The 20,852-nt window shown below is 30.6% G+C and overlaps 1 protein-coding gene across 1 annotated transcript in view; it reads left to right on the forward strand.

Annotated features, from left to right (window-relative positions):
- The window catches only part of LOC107447116 (snake venom metalloproteinase-disintegrin-like mocarhagin), an 83,198-nt gene that overhangs the window by 55,265 nt on the left and 7,081 nt on the right, over positions 1-20,852 (forward strand). Inside the window, exons 19-24 of the mRNA XM_071186926.1 lie at positions 4,571-4,651; positions 9,292-9,406; positions 12,352-12,460; positions 15,866-15,988; positions 18,336-18,408; positions 18,484-18,576. Of these exons, the coding sequence (XP_071043027.1) occupies positions 4,571-4,651; positions 9,292-9,406; positions 12,352-12,460; positions 15,866-15,988; positions 18,336-18,408; positions 18,484-18,576 (594 nt within the window). The remainder of the gene's footprint in view (positions 1-4,570; positions 4,652-9,291; positions 9,407-12,351; positions 12,461-15,865; positions 15,989-18,335; positions 18,409-18,483; positions 18,577-20,852) is intronic.

Below are 20,852 nucleotides of genomic sequence, written 5' to 3' on the forward strand. Positions count from 1 at the left end.
TTCGAATCCTCAGCATATTATTTAAATTAACTCCATAAACTAATTTTGCCACTTAACTATAAATATCAGTGTATAATGTAATTTCAGGACCACGGGTACGTTTTACGCGATCTGTTATGGCTTCAACTACTTCCCCATGCTTTATTCTAAATGTTTCCTAATTGTCAAGCGTTGCAATTTCTTGAAAATATTCAACCATGTAGTTTATAGCAATTCTCCTCAAGGCAAAATCGCGATACTTTTCAGCTAGAGCAAATATATTGAATACAATGTTTTTATCTAGAAGTTTTGTCAGTATGTCTTTCGCACGATCCGTTAATTCTTTGTCTATGCCTAGACGTAGTTTGTCGAGTGATTCTTCAACTTCCATAAAATTTTCCACCATGTACTGTAAGGCGGCTTCTCTCAAATCAGAATCTTGCTGCTTTTGTGCTAGGATATACATGTCACATACATTATTACTCATTATTCGAATCCTCAGCATATCCCCGCATCTCTTTTCTAAGCCTAACCTCAAATATCGAGAAATAGACTCTTCATTAAATTTAAAATGATCAAGAGTCAGTGTTCGATCTGTCTCTCTTGTCGAGCAATGAAAATCAGTATCAAGCAATAAGTAAAAAATCATGTCAACCAAAGTTGCAACCACACCGGTTCTTTCGCATAAGCCCACGAATGAGTGCATCATTAGAAAATAGGGTGACGACTCCCCACATACATCCAAAAATCTTTCTACTGCTTTCAAAACTTCTAGTTTATCTTTTCCTCTTTGAAAGAGAGCGTTTAGGTTCGTATGATTAAGCGAGTCGATACCTTTCGGTAAAAGTTCTAAAAAGGTACATTTTATATCACATTGTAAGGTCAACCTACCGTTACCACCTTGCAACAACCTATCTTCAGTCAAAAGATCTGATGTTAATAAGAATTCTCTGTTCAGGTATCTGTCAATACCAAAAGCAAGTCTATGATTCTCTCGTCCAGATGTCACCACAATTGTTTGCGAAAATCGGAGATTCCTGTCAACATCCACCAAAGATATTGTTCCATTAATTGTCAATGAATTAGTTGGGAAATAACTTTTCATGTCATTTTTCTCGGCGAATTCAAAAGAAATCATACCCCTGTTTGTTTCGTTAACACCGTCAGGGTAACACAACAAGTCAAAATAATGAGTAAATGTTTCTGGCCCACAGTTCTCTTTCCATATTTCACTTGAATCCATCTGCCTGAGTCTAATAAATCCTCCACAAGTTAAGGGTTCGTTTAGTTTTGAAACAGGAATCTCATAATGAATAACCCATTCACAGTAGCAATTATAATAGTCTAAATCATTATATGATAAGGATTTAGACCGGTTCGAAAGTTTAAGAAGATCCATTATAACTATTGCCATTTCTGGACGCACCATTTTAAGTATCTTCCAATTTGGTAGTTCTCTGATTTCCAGAAAATTTTCTTCCATGTACTTGATTACTGCTTCTCTCAATTCAAAATCTTTTTGATTTTCTGCTAGGTCTACCATGTTGAATATATTATTTTTGATGCTATGATTTTGTCCCGACGCAATCATGCATTTTGCAAGATTTGTCAGCTCTTTCCTTATTTCTAGACATTTCGCTTTAAATTCCAATAACTGTGACTCACTTATTTCAGAGAAATGCTCCAACATATACCTGATGACGGCTTCTTTCAAATCAAAATCTCTTTGCTTTACAGCAAAAGATAAGATAACAGTGACAAAATAAATCTGTAGTTTAGACGTCAACATGACTTTTGCATGATCTCTTAGTTCTTTCACTAGTCCCGGACGTTCTTTTTCGAACATTTTTCCTACAAATCTGAAACCTAGATAATATTTCACTAAGTAGTCAAAAATGGATGCTCTCAAATCAAAATCTCCTTGCCTTTCTGCCAAAGACAGCATATTACACATATGGAATATATTCATTTTACGAAAACCTTCTGAATCGAGCATCTGCTTTGCATGATCTGTTAATTCTTTTGCTATTTCTGGCAGTTCCTTCTCGAGAATGTTCCAACTGAAATCAGCTTCTACTTCTCGAAAATGTGTTATCATATACCTTGCAGCGTCTTGTCTCAAATCAAAATCGTCAAGCATTTCTGCTAAAATGAACAAATAGCATACTATGTTACATCCAAGAAGTCGATGCGTCAACAACTCTCTGCACCTCTGCTCCATAACTGAGACCAAACTTGGAGCCAAAAAATCTTCAGTTACACTAAAAGGATCCCGGATCAATTTTTCAACAATTATTTGCAAATTATCCCTATGGAATACCGTGTCTAGAAACGTATAACAAACTATATCAGTTAGAAATTCAATCCCGTTATTAGATAATTCCCTTTTCTCCATAAATTGGTGCATTTTTTGAAAATATGGCGAATCATTTCCCCATATTTTCATAAGTGTTTTAAAACGTTTAGGAATGTCAACTTCTTCCAGTCCACCTTGCAACATTTGAAAATAACCATCTAATGGTTCGTGGTTAATTGAAGCTGTGCCTTTCGGTAAGAGTTCAAGGAAAATAAACGTTACTTCACACCGCAAAATCAGCTTGCTATGGTCATTCAAGAGTTCATTTTCATTGTAAATATCGGACGCAAGTAAGAGTTTTCTGTCACAGTATCTATCAATACCAAAAGAAATTATGCTTTCGTCACGCTTTACTTTAGCTACAAACGATTTTGGAAATTTGTATTTTCCTTCTTTGTCCACCAGAGAGATCTCTCCATTGATTGTTTGCATGCGAGCGTATGCATTAGATATGAAACTAATTCTTAAATCATTTTTCTGAAAAAATCGAAAAGAAATCATACCTTTATTTTCCGTATTATTTCCATCAGGATAACACAACAGGTCAAAATAATGCGAAAATCCTTTGGGCTCAAAGGTGTGTTTTCCAATTTTTATTTCATTCTTACTCGGGTATTCGAGACGAATATTGCTTCCGCAGGGTGAGGGTACATTTAGATGTGAAACTGGAAGCTCATAGAGTATAACCCATTCGCTATAGCTGCAAAAATATGCATATTCTAAATCTGAGTTTTCGTCGTTGCTTTCTTCCATCATTCTCAACAAAGAATATATATTTTCTTAATAAAAATGTGACATAGAAAAGGTAGAAGTACTTCACAAAACGTTCTGAAAGTCTCTTATCGAATTATTTGTTATCTTTCTGTAAATTTATCTTTTTAATTCAATTCTAGATAAATGAAGCAGGCAAGTGATAATACATTTTATTTATGGATATCTTTGATGATATGTTTATGATATCAAAAAAGAAAAAAAATCACAGGAGGTTAGACATTCATGTACAGTGAGCAAACAATGAACGAAACACTTAGAATATATTGATCTAATGATCGAATTTCCGCGTACTATGACACAATCTAAATGGCTTAAATATCTTAGTTAGAGCAGACAATATTTTAAGTTACGAAATCAGACATATAAACTTATTTTTTCTAAAGAAACATGCCTTTTTTCGACGGATAATGATTCCCGATCCCAAATATTTCGGGAGCAGCCGCAATCTGGGGTATATCATCTCAATAGTTTTTTAGTTAATGAGCGGTCGAAAGCTTTGATCACTTAATGCTAATTTAAATTTTCGCATAATACACCATGTTTCGAGACCATTTTAAGCGAATTAAGAACATTTTTGCACACAATTATAAAATTTGTTTTTTTTAAAGGTAATACGAAAAATATTTTATTATTCTTTTATATAATAAAAGTCGGAAATTTTTTGAATTGTAAGGTATACAGGATTTTACTCCATTTTATATGCAATTTTATAATAATGAAATACAAAATTCTAGTGAGATCAGTCGAATAGTTTTCCAGAAATTAAATTTTAAATATCTGATTCTTTTTTGATTTTTTTAATGAATTTCTCGCAAACTATTCACACGAATTCATGAAAAATTAGTATTTCGCGTCATAAAATTACATTCTTTAAAAACAGCTTGTTTCAAATAAGAATGGTATTTAAGTGTAATATATTCTAATATAATTGCAATTTAAATTATAATTACCATTTAAATTATAATTACAATTAAAATTATAATTACAATTTAAATTATAATTACAATTTAAGTTATAATTACAATTTAAATTATAATTACAATTTAAATTACAATTACAATTTAAGTTATAATTACAATTTAAATTATAATTACAATTTAAATTATAATTAAAATTTAAATTATAATTACAATTATAATTATAAAAATTTTATTATAATTATAATAATAATAATTTAAATTATAATTATAATAATTAAATAATAATAATTAAATAATAAAACAATTAATAAAAAATAATTAATAAAAAATAATTAATAATTTATTATTTAATTAAATAATAATTAAATAATAATAATTAAATAATAAAATAATTAATAAAAAATAATTAATAATTTATTATTTAATTAAATAATAATTAAATAATAAAATAAATTATAATTATTATAATTTAAAAGTTATAATTTATAGCTAATGATTATAATTTATTTATAATTGCAATATTGAATTATAATTTTCGCAGCTCCTTTCCCCAGATCATTTATGTCGATCATCTAGAGGTGAATGTGATATTCCCGAATTTTGCGATGGTAAAATAGGACAGGTAAGTTAAAATTCAATTTCTATTAAATACATTAAGAGCGGGGCAAATATTAAGAATTTATTGATACTACTACTATTATTATTCATGATTTGTTATTCTTTTTTTTTTAAATTATAAATTTGGGCAAATATTAAGTAGACGACTCGGGGATGCGATTATTTGTGCAACTTAAAGGTTTATCGATGGAAAAAAAATCGTTGTAAATTGTGCACTTAACCTAGACTCAAAAAAATAATCATGACACTGGAAAGGTTCATTGCTTATTTATTTTATTCATTTATTTTTATTTCTGATAACAAGTTAGTTAGGATCTAAAATTGACGGCAATATTTTTATGTAATTCTTAAACTACTTTTATCTTCATGAAATCTTTAGTGTAAAGAGATATCCTACGAATATATTTTAAAATAGAGCGATAGTACCTCAAAATACAGCATTTATTACATCTTGTAAGTACTTTTTATTATAATACTTCAATATATAAAAATCTTTTTCGTTAACTTTGCTTATTGGTTATCATGTCTTAAATATGAATATATAAAAACGTCACTCCTCACTTTATGTGAAACATGCAGAAGCTTTAGTAGGATTCAAATTGTTTTCAAAACTATTAGAGCANATCTTTTTATGATTGCCCATGAAACCAATTTAAACACTTCATTTGTAATCACGCTCTATACTAGAATCTGAAACCATTAAAAACGAAAGATAAAGTTTTAAAGTTTATAATTTCTTCATATGTATATATATATGAAGAACTCAATGTGTGTAATAACTCAATGTGTAATATATGAGTGTGTAATATATGAGGAACTCAATGTGTAATATGGAAAATTTCAGAGGAGGACTGGTGGTATATTTTTTTAATATGTGCATCTATTAAAATTACATTAATACTTGATTTCACTGACTGCAGTTGGAAATTGGAAATTGTTCTTTAATTTCTAACATTTAAAACGTTTGACTTCGATCGCGTTAATTAGAAAATAGGAATGAAATAAATTTTCTGAAGAAAAAAAATGGTGTCATTCGAGACATGTAAGTAGCTTAAATTTATTTTATAAAATCGTATTACAGGAAAACTAAATTAATTACCAAAAACGAAGCAAAACTTCAAGAAACTAAAATCATTATCCTCCTCGAAGCTCCAACAAAATCGCCGGAAATATGTATTAGCAAAAAAGTGTAATGAATATTTAAGTGGCTTAAATCTAAAAATACATTAAAGATAAAAATACGAGTTTAATTAGCTGTTTTAAAATCTTGTCTTACAGATCCTTTATGAATAAATAATAATCTTATCTTTGTTTGGAATATCTTATAAATCAAAACGAAGTGAACTTATTTTAAAACTAATATGTTTATTTTAATTAATAGAATATTAGTTCAAAGGACTTTATGGTTTTTAATAATATCTGTTTTAATGCTGTTCGAATTATCCAATTCATGAAATTCAGTTTAAAAAAGCTTGAAATAAATAGAGGAAAGCTATTAAAATTTTACATTAATTCAGAGTATTAAACGTATTTCTTTATAATATTTTTGAAAAACGTCAATTGGGAAAGAAAGTAATTTGCATATAGAGTCATTATTTTAAAACAACAGACCTACATTAGAACTTTAATATAGTAAAATATACTGTAAAATAATATTTATAGAGTCGACCAAACAATTTTCAAAAACAGAAAATCTTTTATGTATATAATTGGGAGGGGAAAACTAAACAAATTTTCTTTCGACAACTACATTCCTACCTGGAGAAAAAATAATGGTAAAATTACCGTATTGTATGGTAAAGACATTCCTGATTCGAAAACAAACATAATTTTGGAAATAAAACTATAATTTACGGTATTTAAACCATTCTTATGGTAAGTTTCCGCTCACGTGGGAACTGCTTACGGGAAATTCTGGTTTTCAGAATTATTATTCCATTACTATAGATGGAATCAAATATACAATTTTGTGATGAGTAAAAAAAACTTTTTTTTTTATTTATCCTATGGCAATTAGAGATCTTTTTACACAAATAACCTGGAATCTTAGGAAGGTTATGAATATTTTACATGCAGACTGTAATGCAAAGCATACATAGAGAAAAAAATTCCAGTAAAATTACTATACCGTGTGCAAAGACAGGGAAATAAATTATAATTCTGGTAATAAAACCAAAATATACTCTATTTAAGCCATTCATATGGTATTATGGTTACCGTTTCCATTAATGCGGTATTTTATTATTATAAATAATTATTATATAATTATTTATAATAATATATTAATAAAGTAATAATAATAATTATATATTTGTTTAGATTTTTATTAAATTAATTACAAAAGTATTTCAAACAAAATATAATAATAGATTTTTTTAATTTTATTTCCGTCATTGAGCAGAAATGTAATTATTTTTAGAAATTATAACATCATTCCATTTTATATTTTATTTTATTTTATAACCATCGTTGAACAGCTGATCTAATTTTAGGATTACGCCTATTAATGTTCAATTCCGTAGCCTTGTGATTTTGAACCCAATCTAGAAGACAAGGAAACTCTTGGATCAAGTATTGGGAAAAATTAGTTCAACGTGGAGGAAGTTTTGATAGAACTAACATAATACTTTACACGGAGATCAAAGTCACGAAAGCCTCCCACGGTTAGTCCGACGGCAAGGGGACTCTAATCCATTATGCGTCTACCACTAAGGATATTTTATACCAGCACTGCGGCCGGTGCGAGCCGGTTACGGAATTCGTTTCGTCCAGCCATCACTAGGACTCGATCCCGGTCCACCTCATTACAATGCGAAAGCTCCATCTCCTCAGCAACCACGGCTCAATTTCTTTCAATTAACATAAATCTGCTTTCAGAGAATGTACGCTGAGCGAAAAAAAAAACTATAATTATTTGACTTTATTATGGTTTTTTTAAATAAACGTCTTCTTCATGTGGTCATATTACATTTCATCGAAAAAAGTCATTATTAATTAATCGACTATCTTTAATTGTTTCAAAATACAAATTATAAATGTTATAATTTTCTTAACTTTAATTCTTTACCTCAAGACATGTCAGGGGCTAATTTTTTTCACACCATCCCAAATTTCATTAATAAAATAGGAAAATAAAAAAAATTTTGAAAAAACTTTTATTTGATGTGCATTGCGCCAAGTAAATTAATTTAAAAATTCATCTACATAATAGAAACAACGTGTTTGCTTAAAAATTTTATTCTAGAACAACGTTAGTTATATTAAATAAACTATTTATTTTTTAACGTATCCATACAGTTTTAGCGTGAATAAATAGATGAATATGTTGTTTTCAAAATAAATAACAAATGAACTAACAAATGTAATTATTTTACTGCTTTTCAAATAAACTTGAACAGTTTTTTTCAAAATGAAAAACTCTGAAATGATATTTATTTCAACAATATTTATAGTAACAGCACGTTCGCTTTAATTATTTGTCTTTGTTCACTTCAAATGTATAGTGAGCAAGAAGAGAAAAAAGAATATCACACTGAATAACTTTTATTTCAATGATCGGATTATTTACATGAAATTACCATTAGATGAACAGATTTTATAATTATGTTCAAAAAGTGTTTGGTTTGCTTAAAAACTTCTTGAAATTTATAAAAAGTAAAATTGGAATTAGCAAGACCAAACTTTTGACGGCTTTTTTGACTAAACTGCTACGGAACCATATTTGTCAGATTGCAGCTACCTACATATTTTGATAGTCAAAAAACAAAATCTCTCGGGGAAAAAAAGGATCCTTATAAAAAAGTGTTTTTGTATTTAGTTCCGTAGTTTAGTTAATAGTTAGAACGAATTAATTAGTATATCTGAGATCAAAAGTTGCTTAGACTGGTATCTTTTTTTATTCATCACTGTGCGGATACTTTCAATGAACTGATGAAAGATGATTGCGCATAATCTTTTTATGATTGCCCATGAAACCAATTTAAACACTTCATTTGTAATCACGCTCTATACTAGAATCTGAAACCATTAAAAACGAAAGATAAAGTTTTAAAGTTTATAATTTTAGTTTTTGATTCACAAAAGTATATATTAAATGTTATTTGGAAGAAAAGAAAGATTCACATTTTAAGCAATCTTTTGCGGAGGATACGGACATTCTGACCAGGTAAACATTTTAATACAAGACGTTTTTTTGAAAATGAGAAAATTTTATTTCGAAATTAATATTTTTTTTCTTTTACAGCGACAAAAATTTCAAAAACCTTCGGATTAAAATTTGCCCTATAATAAGATAAACTAATCTGTAAATAGTATATTTGAAGATAGATTCAGTATTTTCCAGAAAAAGGTAAACAAAATTTAGCTATTTTAACATGCACTGGTATAAAACATTCATATCTCCTTACAGTATTATAAAGAGATCTTTCTCTTAAACTTTTCGATTTTTTTAGTGCATTTGAAAAAAATAATATAAATAATTAACTAATTTTCGATCTCTTACAACCCAAGTAATGGTATATAAATTACGCATTAAACATTAAAAGTCACCCCCGCTTCAAGAAAAAAAAATCTTATGAATTGATAATGGTTTTGTTAACTAAACATTCGTGATTTAATACAACTAACTTTTGTACATTTTTGCAGTGCCCAGAAGATTTGTTTAAAAGAAATGGAGCTGTCTGCTCTTCCGGACTTGGATATTGTTTTGAAGGATTATGTCCTGTTTTAAGAAACCAGTGTCAAGACATCTGGGGTGGAGGTAGTTAATTTATTTTTACAAAGTATCTTAAATTTTTTTCTTTCTTAATCCTGGAAAACTAATCTTATAACAGCGTTACTTTGTATTTTATATCAACTTACTTAACTTAAAAAGTGCGGAGTTAAAAACCTGTATTATGACTTTGTTTAACAAATTAGCCAAATCAAAGCGAAAGCAAAAGCAAATGTACACATAAAGAGTTGTAAATTAAACTTTTGTGGTAGTTAGTCTACTCTCGGTCATCATAGCTCTTTTACCATTTCATTTGCATGTCTATTCTCAGTCAACAAAGCTGTTTTACAATGTTATTCTTACGTCTACTTTCAGTTACTAAAGGCCTTTTACCATTTCATTCTTATGTCTACTATTTGTCAACAAAGCTCTTTTATTTAAAATTTTATTCTTACGTCTACTTTCAGTTACCAAAGGTCTTTTACAATTTCATTCTTATGTCTACTATTTGTCAACAAAGCTCTTTTATTTAAAATTTTATTCTTACGTCTACTTTCAGTTACCAAAGGCCTTTTACCATTTCATTCTTATGTCTACTCTCAGTCACCAAAGCTCTTTTACAATTTCATTCTTATGTCTACTATTAGTCAACAAAGCTCCTTTATTTACAATTTTATTCTTACGTCTACTTTCAGTTACCAAAGGTCTTTTACCATTTCATTCTTATGTCTACTCTCAGTCACCAAAGTTCTTTTACAATTTCATTATTATGTCTACTATCTGTCAGCAAAGCTTTTTACCATTTCATTTGCATGTCTACTCTCAGTCAACAAAGCTCTTCTACAATTTCATTTGTATGCCTGTTCTCAGTCAACAAAGCTCTTTCACCATTTAATTTGTATGTCTACTGTCAGCATGCATAGAAAAGAATTATATATTAATCTTATGGCATTGAACAATACTGTTCACTTAAATTTACCGATCACAAAGCCTATCAATTGATAGGCTTTGGAGACGCATGTAAAATGCAAAATAATGTTGAACAAAATGTGAAGTGTAATAGCATTTTTCTTTCTTAAAAAAGAATTGTTATAATTTTTTTCATTATCCTGTATATTGTTATATTCCAGCAAAATTTAATTCGTCCATGCAAAACCCAAATACAACCGCAAAGGGTTAATTTATTAGTAAGGAGGAAGCAAAAACTTTATCGAAGTCTGTAAAATTAGTTAGGAAGGAGAATGAAAAACACAAAACCCAATTTAATTGCCTGATGTAATTTTGATTTCCTTCTAACAATTGCCCTTTATTTCTATCTTTTTTTCCTTCTAGATATCAAGCATTTTTAATGCGTTTAGTTCTGGCTTCTTTAGTAGCATTTAGTTAGATTTCGATAGCGTTTTTTTCAAATATGTATACTTCTTTCCCTTTCTAACAAAGAAAGATACTAAAAATAAAGGGTCATCATTAAAAAAAATACCAAACATTGGAAAAGTGACAAAAAAATTAAATTTGTATCCACAATGATAAATAGTTAGTTGCTTTTTGAAGGGATATCTTGATTTCGCAAAACTGATATGAAACTAGAAACTATTTAATGAATGATTGTTCGGCTGTCCAATTTTAACAAATTGTTTAAAAAAACTTAGCACCTACACATTCAAAATATCCAGTAAATTTTAGAAGATATAATACAATTGTAAACAAATAACCACTATAGCCCAATTAAATTCTGTTGTACGGTTGAAATAAGACAAAGTCTATAAAGCAAAGCAAAGAATATTTATTGGCTTCTACAATACAGAGCCCTTGCAGAATAATAAATAAATATAGAACCATTATCGGTATTAATTTTAGAAACTCATTTGGCCAAAATCTAAATTTCCTCAGAGGTACTTTCGTCAAGTTAAATTCATGCTAGTAATAACATCCTTTCCCCTATTCAAGCACTCTATACCAGACCAGCCTTGAGGCTGGTCTGGTTTAGAGTGATCAGTACTGAGTGATTAGTACTGATCAGTAGATATTAATCCTAGTTAGACCATTCTGAATCAAACACCGACTTTTCATTCTTCTAGTACTTAAGCTGTTCTGAGCAATGATATCGCCGACACTCTGGCGAAGGAGGGGACAGAAGAAACTTTGATGAGTTCAAATTCACTCACCTTCATGGAACTGGCATCGAAAAAGAAAAAAAGATGACAATGTTTCCTGGCTCGTACCCCCCAAACATCACTAGTACCAGATCACCCGTCCAGGAGGTGCACTCAACATTCGGTGCAACCACAAGGACCAGACGGCGCTTAGCAGGCTTACCAGCGGCCATCTTAAGTCTCTTTCTTTCGAGGGTAGTGTTAAAATCTTTCCAAACTGCCCCAGGTGCCACAACATGCAGACTGTCCTGGACTGTCTTGGGCTGGACAAGAGGGACATTCTAAATAATCCACTTTTGGTGGCCGACTTCCTCCGGGTCATGAATTTCATGGACATTGTTTAGCCCTGCTAATTTTGGGGATAAGGAAGAAGATAAGAAGAAGTGCTTATGCTAGCTTTTCCTGGATGTGGAAGGGGAACCCGCAAAAAAAAAACTTTAAGAAAAAAGAAAGAAAGAAAACAGTACTTATCAGGAAAAGAGCCCAGACTAAACGACAAAGCCCTCTGGTGAGCATCAAGAAAAATTCCATGGTCACACAGGAGGTAGTAGATTGGTCAAAACCTTTAGAAAACCAGTGACCGCTCTCACTCGGTGTTTGAACCCACTATCAAAACTCTTGCACACACACAAAAAAGAAATATATGCATAGGTGTGCAATTACTTATTGGTAGATAATATGCATCTTGTAGCTCTTTCAAATAATTAGATGGAAATCAGATCATTGAACTAGAAATCAGTTACGATGTATTATATCATTGCTTTGTTGGATCTAGATATTACATGAATTGTATAATGCATAAGAACTATTTTAAAGAGTTTTTTATTTTTGTCCGTTTAGATTCTAAGTTTGCGAGTCGATCTTGTTTCGAACGTCTCAACATTTTGGGAACACCGAACGGTAACTGTGGGTTCGACGACAAAAGTGAAATTCAAAAATGTGCTATAGAGTAAGTATACTATTATCTAAACAAATTTAAATATTATGTGTTCTTCATGTCCTTTCTAAATAATGCAGTCAAATAAAAGTTTGAGATAGATCATCAAAGTAACAAGCCAAGAGTTTTGGCAAAAGAGGAAGAAATGAAAGAGGAGAAAGAGAAGAGGAAGATATGAGTGGGGTAAAAGAGGGGATAAACTTTTAAATCATGATATTGAGGACAAATTGTTCAGTTATATAATATATATATAACAAAATAAATTATATAATTTCTGAGCTCAAATCTGCTGCAGTTCATAAGATATTAATGGTATTACGTAATTCTGGAGAGTTTAAAATTTGCTTTAGATATTTACAGATGTCTTGTTAAAAAAAGTGACATGATTGCTAGATTTAAAAAGATTTCGCTTTTTGGCAGCTCTGATTTGGCCACTTTTTTACTTATTTATTACTGTTCTTGTTGCAAACCGTGCACCATCATACGTTAGTGTTAGCATATTGTTCGAACAGCGACATTAAGTTCATTTTACAAATTATCATTTAGGTTTAAATTTAGAAGTTGGTATATTGTTGACAAGGTAAGAAGTGTTTTATAATAATTCTTTTTTTTCTTCAAATGACGATTCTTACGTTTTGAAATGACAGTGTGTCATTAAATGACGATTCTTTTTTTAGACACCAATAATAAATCTGGTAGAAAATACACGTATACAAGAAATACTACTTAGGTCAGTCTTAAAACACAATCCTCACGTTGTGTGAGCCAAATGGTTCCAAAATGCACTGACAGCAGTAACCGGAAGTTAAGGCTGTAAAGAGTTTGCAGTGCCCCTACTGTAGAAGACACTGTCCATAATCCATTATAAGAATTAAAAGTGATATGGAATAAAGATTAATCACTGTTACGAGTAATAAATTTGCAAACCTAAGTTCTTATTTAAATAGTGGGGTGACTCCTCTCTTCTGTTAAGATACAGTCTGACAAGTGTATTGTTTTTCGATATTTTTTGAATCGTAGTACTCTCTGTTGGGGACAGAAATAAGCTGGGGTTTTACTAGTTTTACACTTTTCGTAAATAAAATAGGCGCCTTAAGTTTATACGACACGACTGTCCCACTCTCACTCACTCCGTTACAATGGTTTAAGTCACATTTGACTTTTCCCACGCAAGTACGTTTCATTAGGATAGTTTGTAATGTCTGTTCTATTTATGACGAGCATAGTATAAGATAGTTGCAATAACGAAATTTGGTGCGGGTGGAATTGTATGGTTTAATTTACAAATTGAAGATTGTGATGAAAGCAGGAGAATGAAAATGACAATTGAAGATGAAAAACTGGATAGTAATTATAATAAAAATCTTATTCAGTAATATTTGTAGAGCTCGAAATACAAAATTATATTTTTATCCATAGGACTTTTAAGTTGCATAAATTTTGCATAATAATATTAACAAGGACAGGCCATGGGAGACAAATACTACATGACTTGCCTAATCAAAAGCCAAATTAAAAGTATTTGTTCCCAACGGACACAGGAAAAGCACGGATAGGAGATCCAAAATTGGCGAATTATCAAAATGTAACATAGCCAAAACAAAGCCAACCCAGCATTATCAATATTGGGTTTGAAAATACTTTGGCGATCACGAGTCGCCAACAAACTGTTGATATTATAATAACCCTGTAACTGAAACATATTTGAGGTAAGAAATTAATAATAAAGAGTTATAAATAGATTTTTGTTTTTGATTAGGCGCTGCAGTGAATTAATGAGTCTGCATTAGTATTGAAATAAAAAGTTAGCTGCTGCATTGATCAATAAGAAAAGAATAAAATATTTTATGTTCGCTTTAAATAAAAATAAACTAACTGATTTAATTTAAATATAATAATATTTAATTTAAATATAATAATATTAAATAAACAATAAACATTTAATTTATGATCAAAAAGCAAAGATAGTTTTCTTTTTAATCTCCTTGAAGAAAAGAAAAATTGAATCGATTATAAATTAACGATTTTCCAAGCTTTTTGAAAACAATCNACTCATCATAGTGTAAACAAAGGAAGTATTTACAAATAATAAAGAACTAACGCTGTATACAAAAAATGTGAACATAGAAACCATGAATCGACGAGTTTCGGAAAAACGCCTTCGTAGTACGGCAACCTTAAAAATGGACCGATTTATTTTATTTCGGGTGTGGGAAATTAGTGTGGCGAATACTTGGCGAGAGTGGAAAATACAGCGATATTTTGCTTCGTGATTATATTTTGGGGGATGGAGGGTGTTTTCCTGTCGATTTCTACTTTGGTTGTGTTTATTACCAATATTGAAAAATCAAAAAAATTTGCATAACTTTTTATGGGAAAATGGAAAACTGAAATATTTTATAGTTGAACACAAACAGCGGGCGCACCTAAACCGATCGACGGGCGCCATAGTGCCCGCGGGCATAGGGTTGGGGACCCCTGGTCTACGGCAAGAACTCCATCCGCCACAAAGTCTGATCCCTGCTATGGAAAAAAGGATAGCGCATTTCAGAGAGGGAAGCTTCTCTTCACTCTAGAACGAACACAACAGACCGAAGAAAACGATTCCCTTTCTCTCACCGACCCGAGCAAAAACCTATCCAAAACAATGATCCCACACCACTACTTGAAATGGTTATACCTCGTTACCATAGTCACCGCCATGGGTCCAGATGGGGAGTTCTTACTTTAGACAAGCTATACTAGTTTTACCCACTTTGTAAATGAAATAGGCACCTTAAGTTTTTACGGCTTTCCCGCATGGAGATAAATCCCCCATGACCAGCCTAAACAAAAACAAAATTAATAGTGATTGAATTGGTCCCAATTATTGGCGATATGTTTAAAAATAAAATAGCCAAAAATAAAGCCAATCCATCGCAATCAATATTAAATTTAAACTAATTTGTTTATAGCTAAACGCCGAAAAGGATCGTGTGAATTAGTATAACCTTTTAAGTGAAACATTTTTGTGGGGTAAAAGAAATAAAGAATAAAGAGTTAAAAATAGATTTCAATGTTCGATTAGTTGCGACTCTGAATTAACGAGTTTTACATTAGAATTAAAATAAAAAGTTAGCCGTACATTGTTAGTAAAATAATAAGATATTTATATTAGCTTTTTATAAAATGTCATAAAAATTAAATATTTGGATTAATTTAATTAAAATTCAATTTAGAATGATTAAAAAAATTAATCTTATGAAATTAAAGAAATTTTAAAAGCTACAAGATATGTAATACCTATTATGGCATCAGCAAAAGTAATGACTGGTAGGAATATTAAAGTGTTACTAACCCCATTATCTTCAATAAGTGTAGCTGGATCGACTGTTATTCAAATAACGCATACAAATATTTCTATTTTATTTTAAATAGGAATGTCTATTGTGGGGCTCTACAATGCAGCGAAGGTGAAAAGGCTCCAGTATCTAGCGAAACTCTACCAATCAACTTTGTAGTGTATAAAATGAATGCTGATGGAGCAATTCATGAATGCAAGTGAGAAATTTGTATACTAATTTTTCATTTCAAATTTACCTATTGTAAGTCATGACGTCACAATTTTTCAGAATAAAGGATAAAATATTTTTGTCTCTTTTCGTTTGCGTCGCAGCAGCGCTACACGAATAGGCAGTAAGCTACTGTCAGGTATTCCTCCTTATTGATGATTTGGTAACATTACTGACGCATGCACGCACTACACTACCACAACTTATATCGGAGGGCAGATCACCAAGCCTCCGCACCACGCTTCACAACCGTTACTGGCTCAAAAATCATTAGGGACATTACAGTAGAGTGGATTCCAAACTACTAATATACGAAAGAGAAAAGAAAATGCTATTAGATCAATCTTTACTACGGGGAATCGAACGCCGAAGTCCTGGCAGGCGAGGATTATATCCACCATACTCACTAGGCCATGGGAAAAAACTTCCTTATTAACGAATGCTTGGGACTTGTTGTTGCTAAAATATAAATAAATGAATTTTTTAATATTATACTTGGGAGCACAAATTTTTTGTTTCATTAATACAAATTCTATATCTTCGCTACTTCGGGTGTGGTTTTTCAAATCTGAAATTAGTTTTGCTTCTGAAGCTACAAAAATTTATTTAAAATGACATTTTTAGTCATTTTTTTGTCGAAATTTATAACTTTAAAAACTCTAAATATAACAGAGGGTTGAGTTACGGAAAATTTCTAGAGGATGTGGGGAGCATCATCAGGATAAAAATTACATAAGAAACACACTCGGAAATATCGTCATACACTGTGCGCTTCCCTATTATGAAGCACACGAAGAAAGGGTTCATAAAAGGGCAACTTCCCTATTTTGAAGCACACGAAGAAAGGATTCATAATAGGGAAGTTTTCCTATTATGAAGCACTCGTTCAGGAAGTACACGAAGAAAGGGTTCGTAATAGGGCAGCTTCCCTATTTTGAAGCACACGAAGAAAGGGTTCATAATAGGGCAGCTTCCCTATTTTGAAGCACACGAAGAAAGGATTCATAATAGGGAAGTTTCCCTATTATGAAGCACACGTTCAGGAAGCACACGAAGAAAGGGTTCATAATAGGGAAGTTTCCCTATTATGAAGCACTTGTTCAGGAGGCACACGAAGAAAGGGTTCGTAATAGGGAAGTTTACCTATTATGAAGCACTCATTCAGGAAGCACACGAAGTAAGGGTTCATAATAGGGAATGCTTTCTAAGCTGCGTATGACGGTATTTCCGGGTGAGGATTCCTAAGCAATTTTAATTCTGATGATGTATCCTAACTTCCGTAGAAGTTTGTTGCGACATTTAAGTGATCCCCTGTTATATATAACGCCTTTAAACTTGTATATTTCGATCAAAAATATAATAAAGATGCCATTTAAGAAAAGAAGATGTAACTTGTATATAGAGAAACGGATAGTAGATTTGAAATCAGCATTACGAAAGTATCTAAGATCTATTAAATATCTCATGAAAAGCAGGGAGGAAAAAAAAATTGTGCCAGAAAGTAATTTGAGTCTATGAATCGCTCTTATTCCTCCAAATAATTGTTCTGAATACTTATAGTCTGTGAAATTTATGTAAAGTAATCTGAATAGCATAAAAATATTTATGGTATCTTGTTAAAAAAAAAACAATATTAAGCTAGATTCTCATATAAAGCAAGTGAGCTCAAAAACGAATGACAGAGCGAATCAGTTTCGATACTAGTTCATAATGAATATTTGATATCTCCAGAAAATTCTTAGGGTGATTATTTTTTTTAATTTGCTTTCATGTCATTAATTCGATTGAAAATAGAGAGGACCTAGATATTTTTTAATGTTTGATGGTAAAATTTCCAACTGTAGCGCATTATCAATAAAAGTTTAGATTTATATTTTAAGCGTAACTTTATCTACGAATAAAAAGACGCAGAACAGTTTCTACCTGTTCTGCCAAAACTTCTTGTTACACACATTTCATGTATTAAGAAGCTGACCGGCCTGCGTAGGGGGCAGGGAACTGTCTTTGCATCAGAAAGGTCCTGGGTTCGAATCCCGGGCAAGGCACGGATGTTTCCTTCTCTCTGTGTGTGTTCTATGTCTTTTGTGTGTGAATGTGTGTGAATGTGACCCACCCTATAAGCGGGTTGTGTGAATGGCGTGGCAGAAGTCGAATTCCTGGCCATAGATGGCGCCACTGAAAAACAGGAACAATCGCACCCCCACTGCCTAAACAGGCATACGACAAATAAAAATGCATTAAGAAATTTTTTTAAAAACAAAACATTGGTATTCACATCAGAGTTATGATTTAAATTATGCTTTATTTCAACGAGTGTTGCACTTTTTAATTTTCAGAGCTTTGACACTCTCATTGTTTGATAAGAAGCATGGGATAATAAAAGAAGGCACAAAATGTGGATATAAAAAAGTAAAAACTTTCATTACAATTTTTGTTTTGTTTTTATATGACTGTCTAATGTATTTAGTTTGTTATAATTTCTAGCTTTGCTTGAATCACACTTGCACAAAAATCAGAGACATTGTACATGGCAAATGCCCTCATGAAGACATACAGAATACATGTTCAAGTCATGGAGTGAGTATAGCTTAAAATAAATAAATAAATTTAATTCTTAGTCATTTCTATTGAAATCTAATCTAAAGTATTAACATGTACTTTTTTAATACACAAAAACGAAAGAAAGAAACATGCACAGTGCAAACAAAAGAACGAATGAAAAAAACAAACCCACCTACATTTAGTAATTTTAGATCTAATGATCTTCACCAACTAAGACCCAATCTTAATGGTTTGAAAAGGTGATCTCAAATATCCTAATTAATTAATGCAGACTACATTTTAAGTTAAGAAATCAGACACGAAAGCGTACCTTCTTAGAATAAACTTTTTTTCTTCGATGAATTTGGATTTCTGACTCTCAAAATATAGGGGTAGCCCCGATCTCAGTATTCCAATAATTTGGTCAAGAGAGCAGTCTAAATTTTGCACCCCTTATTGTTGCGTATTGCGTATTTCTCCAAATCGTTTATCTAAAGATGCAAAACATAATTTTTATTAATTATTTATTATTATTTTATCGAGAATTTTTTAAGCGAAACAAAACGTTTCTGCATACAATTAGGTATATTATTCGTTTATCCAAAGATGAAAAACATAATTTTTAATAATTATTTATTATTATTATTTTATTTGAAAAGTAGGCGAAAACCTTTTGAATTGTGAGGTATATAAATTTTTACATCATTTTAAAGAATACAATTTCATAAGTCAAATTAAAAATTTTTTAATGAAATCGATCAAATAGTTCCCGAGAAATCAAATTTTAAATATATTACTTCCTTAAAATTCGACTTATCAAGAACTATTCGATTGATTTCGTTCAAATTTTGTATTTTGTTTCATGAAATTACATTCTTTAAAATGATGTAAAAATTTATAACTAATATAATATAATATAAAATAAACGAAATATATAATAAAATAAATAATATAATGCAAAATAAATAAAATATATAATAAAATAAATAAAGTATATAATAAAATAAATAATATAATATAAAATAAATAATATAATAATTAAAAATACTAAGAGTTTATAATTTTACGAATTTCATAATTGTGTGCAAAAACTGTTTGATTACCTCTCAAAATTTTCGAGATATCGTGAAATGCGCAAAAAGTACAATTAGCATAACTTTGGACCGCTCTTCTGACTAAACTATTTTTGACCATATTTCCCAGATTGTGACTACCATTATCAGAAATCCAAATCCGTCGGGAAAAAAAGGTATGTTTATTTAGAGAAAGCTGATTTATTGAACAAACTGAAAATGGGGCAAAAGTTCTATGGTTCAGGGATGTATTTGGGTGTAAATTAAGAGTAGAAAAGCTGATTTAACAATCATTATAATAGTACTTGTAATGTGGCTTTAAACTGTTGTGCTAAGTTTATGCTATTTTTGTTTGCATACTATAACTGTCTTATCCTGATGGTTTGTAACAAAGGGCGGTTATTAAATTTTCAGGAATAATCTAATAACTTCTGAAAATACTGTGAAAGCTTTTTTTAATATGAAGTCATCTCTATTTGAATTTATGTTCTTTCGTACAGTGCACAAAATAAAAAATGGTGCTCCCTGAATAACTTTTGATCTAATGACAGGATCTTCACTTTTTACGACTTAATCTAATAAATTTCAATAAATATTCATTACATTTTATAATTTAATTAAACAATAGTCGAAAAAATTTTGAGACCGCTCTCCTGACTAAACTGTTGAGACCATATTTCCCAGAAATCCGAATCCGTCGAAAAAAAAGGTATAGTTATTCAGAGAAAGTACGTTTCTGTGCCTGATTTCGTAATTCAAAATATCGTCTGCACTAGTTGATTACTGCATTTGAGGTCACCTCTTCGAACCAACCATAAGATTGAGTTCTAGAATGTAAAGATCCGATCATTAGATAAAAAGTTATCTAGAGTGGTCCGTTTGTTTTATTGCGCACTGTGTATTTTTAGGTAAAAGTTTCAGAAACCGCATTTAAAGTCCTTGTTCGGAATTTGTTTTAATTCTATTGGTAGTTTCAATCAGAGAAATATGGTTCCAATAGTTTGGTCAGGAGAGTGGTCCAAAATTTTGATCTCTTAATGTTAATTTTACTTTATACTATACTATGCGTATTTCGCGATACATCTCGAGAACTTTTTCAAGAAATTGAAAAACACAAATTATAAAATTCGCTTACTGAAAGGTAATTAATTCTATACAAAATATAACTTTTAGTAAATATTTATTTTTTATTATTTAATTCAATGATAGTCGGAAAAAAATCTGAATTATAAGAAATAA

Source organism: Parasteatoda tepidariorum, chromosome 10, assembly GCF_043381705.1.
Source record: "Parasteatoda tepidariorum isolate YZ-2023 chromosome 10, CAS_Ptep_4.0, whole genome shotgun sequence".
NCBI classification, from domain to species: Eukaryota; Metazoa; Arthropoda; class Arachnida; order Araneae; family Theridiidae; genus Parasteatoda; species Parasteatoda tepidariorum.